Source organism: Trematomus bernacchii, unplaced genomic scaffold, assembly GCF_902827165.1.
Source record: "Trematomus bernacchii unplaced genomic scaffold, fTreBer1.1, whole genome shotgun sequence".
NCBI lineage: Eukaryota > Metazoa > Chordata > Actinopteri > Perciformes > Nototheniidae > Trematomus > Trematomus bernacchii.
The window spans coordinates 1-6210 of NW_022987744.1; the positions used below are offsets into that span (position 1 = coordinate 1).

Genomic DNA, 6210 nt, shown 5'->3' on the forward strand with positions numbered 1-6210 from the left:
TACAAATAAATCTGAGCACACATTGTCTCAGAACAAACCTCAACAGGCCATATCCAAATCTGTATTTCAAAGATTTCGAGCAAGGAACAACAACATGTTTGCATTGTCGGGCAAATGCATCTTTGACTGTAAACTGTCGGGAAGGTTGCTACCTTTTTAAAACAAATGTGACACACCGCCCGGCTCATTCAAGTCCGTAGGTTCGCCTCGTTGATTTGGCTTAAATCCAAAATATTCCCACACCAGAGATGTGGTATTAGGTTTTGTAACCAATTCCATTTAACTTCAAATTCCCCTCGAGTAAGTCACACGTTGTCTCTTGTCTCTAAAAGCACTTGAGGTGTAGGGAAACTAAATATTCTTCCTTAAGATGTTAAAGATGTTAAAAACAGACACCCATCAGACGGTTGCTCCTCTCTTCTCGCTCTTCTCTGTTTTCATTGTCAAGTTAAATCAGTTTTCTAAACCGCTCTTCTTCTCTCTCTCTCACAGCTACGTAATCGACGGAGCGACGGCCCTGTGGTGCGCTGCGGGCGCCGGACACTTTGATGTGGTTCGCCTCCTCCTGAGCCACCGCGCCAACGTGAACCACACAACCATCACCAACTCCACGCCTCTACGCGCCGCCTGCTTCGACGGACGCCTGGACATCGTGCGCTTCCTGGTGGAGCACAACGCCGACATCCGAATCACCAACAAATACAACAACACCTGCCTGATGATCGCCGCGTACAAAGGGCACGCTGACGTCGTCCAGTTTCTGCTTGAACGCGGCGCCGACCCCAACGCTAAGGCGCATTGCGGGGCGACCGCTTTGCATTTCGCGGCAGAAGCGGGGCACCTTGAGATCGTGAAGGAGTTGGTGCGATGCCAGGCCAACATGGTGGTCAACGGGCACGGGATGACTCCTCTGAAAGTGGCGGCGGAAAGTTGCAAAGCGGAGGTCGTGGAGTTGTTGCTGGAACACGCCGATTGCGATGCAAAGAGTCGTATCGAAGCGTTGGAGCTACTCGGCGCTTCCTTTGCAAACGACCGCGAGAACTACGATATCCAGAGAACGTATCATTACCTGCACATGGCGATGATGGAGAGGCATCGCGATCCAAACAACGTTATCGTGAAGGAGCTTCTTCCTGTCATCGAGGCGTACGGCGGGCGAAGCGAGTGTCGTACGATGTCGGACCTCGAAGCCATCAGAGTGGATCGAGACGCGCTACACATGGAGGGTTTGATGATACGAGAGCGCGTTCTCGGCTCCGATAACATCGACGTGTCTCATCCGATCATCTACCGCGGCGCCGTCTACGCCGACAACATGGAGTTCGAGCAGTGCATCAAACTGTGGCTTCACGCGTTGAGGTTGCGGCAGAAAGGCAACCGCAACACGCACAAAGATCTGCTTCGCTTCGCCCAGGTGTTCTCGCAGATGGTGCATCTGAAAGAGCGCGTTGTTGCGCCGAGCGTGGAGCAGGTGTTGAGTTGCAGTGTTTTGGAGATCCAACGCAGCATGGCGAGGGTTGAAACCGCCACCGAGGCAGAACTACCGTCGGCGCTGGACAACTACGAGTCCAACGTGTTCACCTTCCTGTACCTCGTCTGCATTACGACGAAGACAAACTGTGGCGAGCAGGATCGCGCGCGCATCAACAAGCACATCTACGACCTGATCCAGATGGACCCTCGTTCTCGTGACGGCGCGTCTTTGCTTCATCTCGCCATCAGCTCCAGCACGCCGGTGGACGACTTCCACACCAACGACGTGTGCAGTTTCCCGAGCGCTCAGGTCACGAAGCTGCTGCTGGATTGTGGCGCGCCGGTGAACGCCGTGGATCACGAGGGAAACACGCCGCTGCACGTCATCGTTCAGTACAACCGGCCAATCAGCGACTTCCTCACGCTGCATGCCATCATCATCAGCCTGGTGGAGGCGGGCGCGCACACCGACATGACCAACAAGCAGAAGAAGGTATATATTGATTTGTTTCGAATGTGTTAAATACTATACAAACTCAAGCAGTGTCAAATTGATGAACAAAAATATTGCATGCATACATTGTATAGAGCTACAGGGTAGATATATCAATGGCTCCTCCAACAGAGCAACACAATAAGACAGATACAATAGTTAAAATAGTGCAAGTAAATAGAATAGAAATAGAGTCTAAATACAAGTAATTGGAATATTTTGATTTGATTTATTTCGAATGTGCAAAACAATAATTAAAAAAAATTATAATAATGAAATAAAACATGAGAATTATTATACCGTACAAACTTATTCTAAATTATATATAAACAAATGATCTACCGAATTACACGTCTGAGAAAGGGGTGAGAAGAAGTTTACATTTATTTAATCCCACCCCTTCTCCCAAAAACTCAATTATTAACATTTAGAATTCAAGATTCAAGGCTTTTATTGTCATTAGTACTACAGTGAAGATATATCAATGTCTTAGGTCACAGGCTCATATATATATATATATATATATATATATATATATATATATATATATTTGTATTTTGTATTCGAGATTGTGGGAAACAGTATGTCGATCTCTCTGTACACACAAACTGAAAGATTGATGTTAGAAAAATCTCACTGGTCACCGGCTTGAGCTTCAATCTCAGGATCCATGTATTTATTATCCTCTCAAGAATGGAAGTAGTCGAAAACATTTTCTCAAAATTCTGACTTTTTCTCAAAATTCCATGGGAGGCGCCAGTCTCAGGACACCTCCACTCTGAGGACACCTCCACTCTGAGGACACCTCCACTCTGAGGACACCTCCACTCTGAGCACACCTCCACTCTGAGGACACCTCCACTCTGAGCACACCTCCACTCTGAGCACACCTCCACTCTGAGGACACCTCCACTCTGAGGACACCTCCACTCTGAGGACACCTCCACTCTGAGGACACCTCCACTCTCAGGACACCTCCACTCTGAGGACACCTCCACTCTGAGGACACCTCCACTCTGAGGACACCTCCACTCTGAGGACACCTCCACTCTGAGGACACCTCCACTCTGAGCACACCTCCACTCTGAGCACACCTCCACTCTGAGCACACCTCCACTCTGAGGACACCTCCACTCTGAGGACACCTCCACTCTGAGGACACCTCCACTCTGAGGACACCTCCACAGGACAGGAAGTGCCCGCTAAGAATTACAAAATAAAATCGCCACTTTCCAAACAGGAAATGCACGCAAATACAACGTAAAATCGTACTGACACCATAGACTGACATTTATATATATATAAATAGGGACACCTTGTATTGTTAACTCTCAGTACAGCGCCACTTTCCGAACAGACAAACAAATGCACGCTTAGACAAAAGAAAATTGCACTGACACTTATATCTATATATTTATATAAATAACGACATCTTGTATTTCTCTCTCTGATGGTGGGTTGCGTTTGCCATTCGATCAGTGAGAGGAGAAAAATGCAACAAAATGTGTCAAAATCCGTTAATATATGGATGAGTGGGGGGGGGGGGGGGGAACGGCTGGACACAGGCCGTTGGGGGACACCCGGGACCGGGCAGTGTCCCCGGTAGAAGGAACCAGGTGAAATAGCCCAAAAAAAATTAAATTAATAGAACCGGGGAAAAGTGAAAAAAAGTGTCAGAAAATAGGCACTCGTGAGACGGCAGAGTCCCCTGTCAACTCCCGTTACATTCTTCCATGGTGCCATTTGAGCGAAAAATGGCTAACTCAACTTTTACGAGAACCAGGCTGGGGGGGGTCAAAAGGGCTTGACCAAGGCCGACCCAAAGTGCATGGTGAGCGGACTCATCACCTCCGTGATGAGTCTCCATTGTGATTTGAAAACTTCCATCAGACGAGTCCTAAGGGGGGCGGGGAAAAAAACGTGTTCGTCAGAATTGTCACTTCCTGTCCTGAGAGTGGAGGTGTCCTGAGAGTGGAGGTGTCCTGAGAGTGGAGGTGTGAGAGTGGAGGTGTCCTGAGAGTGGAGGTGTCCTGAGAGTGGAGGTGTCCTGAGAGTGGAGGTGTCCTGAGAGTGGAGGTGTCCTGAGAGTGGAGGTGTCCTGAGAGTGGAGGTGTCCTGAGAGTGGAGGTGTCCTGAGAGTGGCGCTGTCCTGAGAGTGGAGGTGTCCTGAGAGTGGAGGTGTCCTGAGAGTGGCGTGTCCTGAGAGTGGAGGTGTACTGAGAGTGGCAGGCTGTACTGAGAGTGGAGGTGTCCTGAGAGTGGAGGTGTCCTGAGAGTGGAGGTGTGTCCTGAGAGTGGAGGTGTCCTGAGAGTGGAGGTGTCCTGAGAGTGGAGCCTGCACCGGAACAGTCCTGAGAGTGGAGGCCTGCAGACAGACCCCTCTCCAAAATTCTGACTTTTTCTCAAAATTCTGACTTTTTCTCAAAATTCAGAAATTTTTTTTTTCTCAAAATCTCAAAAGTATGAACATTTTCTCAAAATCTCAAAATTATGACTTTTTCTAAAAATTGACATTCTTCAAAATTATGAATTTTTCTCAAAATCTCAAAATTATGACTTTTTCTCAAAAATCTCAAAATTCTGACTTTTTCTAAACACTTAAATTGTTAATAATCCCTGGTCCCCGTCTTGATCTTCAATCTCAGGATCCATGTACTTGTGATCCTCTCCAGAATGGAAGTAGTCATCACATACAGAGCATCAACTAGTTCCTGAACAGTGTCCTTCACATGCTGATATCCAAGAGAGGGAGTTACACAGTCACAAGATGGAGGAATAGAAAGCAGTATTCAATGTTTACTTCAGATTAGCTCCACGTCAGAAATGAGCATGCTTGTATTTTGACACTAAAATTGACTTTGACTTTGACTTTAAAGACGCCGCTGGACAAAAGCACCACGGGCGTGTCGGAGATCCTGCTGAAGACGCAGATGAAGATGAGTCTGAAGTGCCTGGCGGCGCGCGCGGTGCGGAGGCATCGCATCACGTACCGCAACCAGATCCCCAAAACCCTGGAGGAGTTTGTGGAGTTCCACTGAGCTCTTTCTTCAGAGACTCTTTCTAACTGACACTGAGAACGAGAACCAGGCGCCCGCCAAGAGCTTTTATTAATACAAAAAACATGTCACTTTTTTTCTATTTTTAAGTATTAATCTCTAAGAAGAAGCAGCAGCAGCTGAGAGGACGCTGCTGCAGGGTCTCTGCCTTATCTGCCCGACGACAGCCGCCATTTTCCTTTGAGAGAGAGGGTGAGAGAGTGAGAGTGAGAGGGTGAGAGAGTAAGTGTGTGTGTGTGTGTGTGTGTGTGTGAGAGAGAGTTTGTGAGTGAATGAGAGAGAGAGTAAGTGTGTGTGTGTGTGTGAGAGAGAGTGAGAGGGTGAATGAGTGAGAGAGAGTAAGTGTGTGTGTGTGAGTTTGTGTGTGTGTGCGTGAGTGAATGAGTGAGAGAGTAAGTGTGTGTGTATGAGTGAGAGAGAGTGTGTGTGTGTGTGAGAGTTTGTGTGCGTGAGTGAAAGAGAGAGAGAGAGAGAGAGAGTGAGTGTGTGTGTGTGTGTGTGTGTGTGTGTGTGTGAGAGTTTGTGTGTGTGCGTGAGTGAGAGAGAGAGTGAGACTGAGAGAGTGTGTGTGCGTGAGTGAGAGAGAGAGAGAGAGAGAGAGAGTGAGTGTCTACAGAGAAGCCAACAGACTCGTCTGCTTTACTCTTGATTTGAAATGATTTTCACCGGGTTTTTTTTATTTTCTACTGAAACAGCAACGAGGAGAGAGAATGAGGACGCTTTGATCGGGACAGGAAATGATCTTAAAATCAGCTTTTAGTTCATGTTTTATTAAATGTTCTGCTGGTGACATCATCATTTTCATCTGAAAACTGCACCATGTGGCAATGTGTGTGTGTGTGTGTGTGTGTGTGTGTGTGTGTGTGTGTGTGTGTGTGTGTGTGTGTGTGTGTGTGTGTGTGTGTGTGTGTGTGGTGTGTGTGTGTGTGTGTGTGTGTGGTGTGTGTGTGTGTGTGTGTGTGTGTGTGGTGTGTGTGTGTGTGTGTGTGTGTGTGTGTGTGTGTGTGTGGTGTGTGTGTGTGTGTGTGTGTGTGTGTGTGTGTGTGTGTGTGTGTGTGTGTGTGTGTGTGTGTGTGTGTGTGTGTGTGTGTGTGTGTGTGTGTGTGTGTGTGTGTGTGTGTGTGTGTGTGTGTGTGTCCTTTAGAGCTGCAGACAGTAATATTGTTTGGGTTGTTAAATGTCAGAATG

The 6210-nt window shown here is 47.5% G+C and overlaps 1 protein-coding gene across 1 annotated transcript; it reads left to right on the forward strand.

Moving 5' to 3' along the window:
* Nucleotides 1-492: 492 nt before the first annotated feature.
* fem1b (fem-1 homolog b) lies at nt 493-5293 on the forward strand (the record flags this gene model as incomplete). The annotated part of the gene is given in 2 exon segments (XM_034148086.1): nt 493-1966; nt 4843-5293. Coding segments are annotated over 2 exon segments (1636 nt in total), but the record flags the coding sequence as incomplete, so codon positions are not given.
* Nucleotides 5294-6210: the final 917 nt, after the last annotated feature.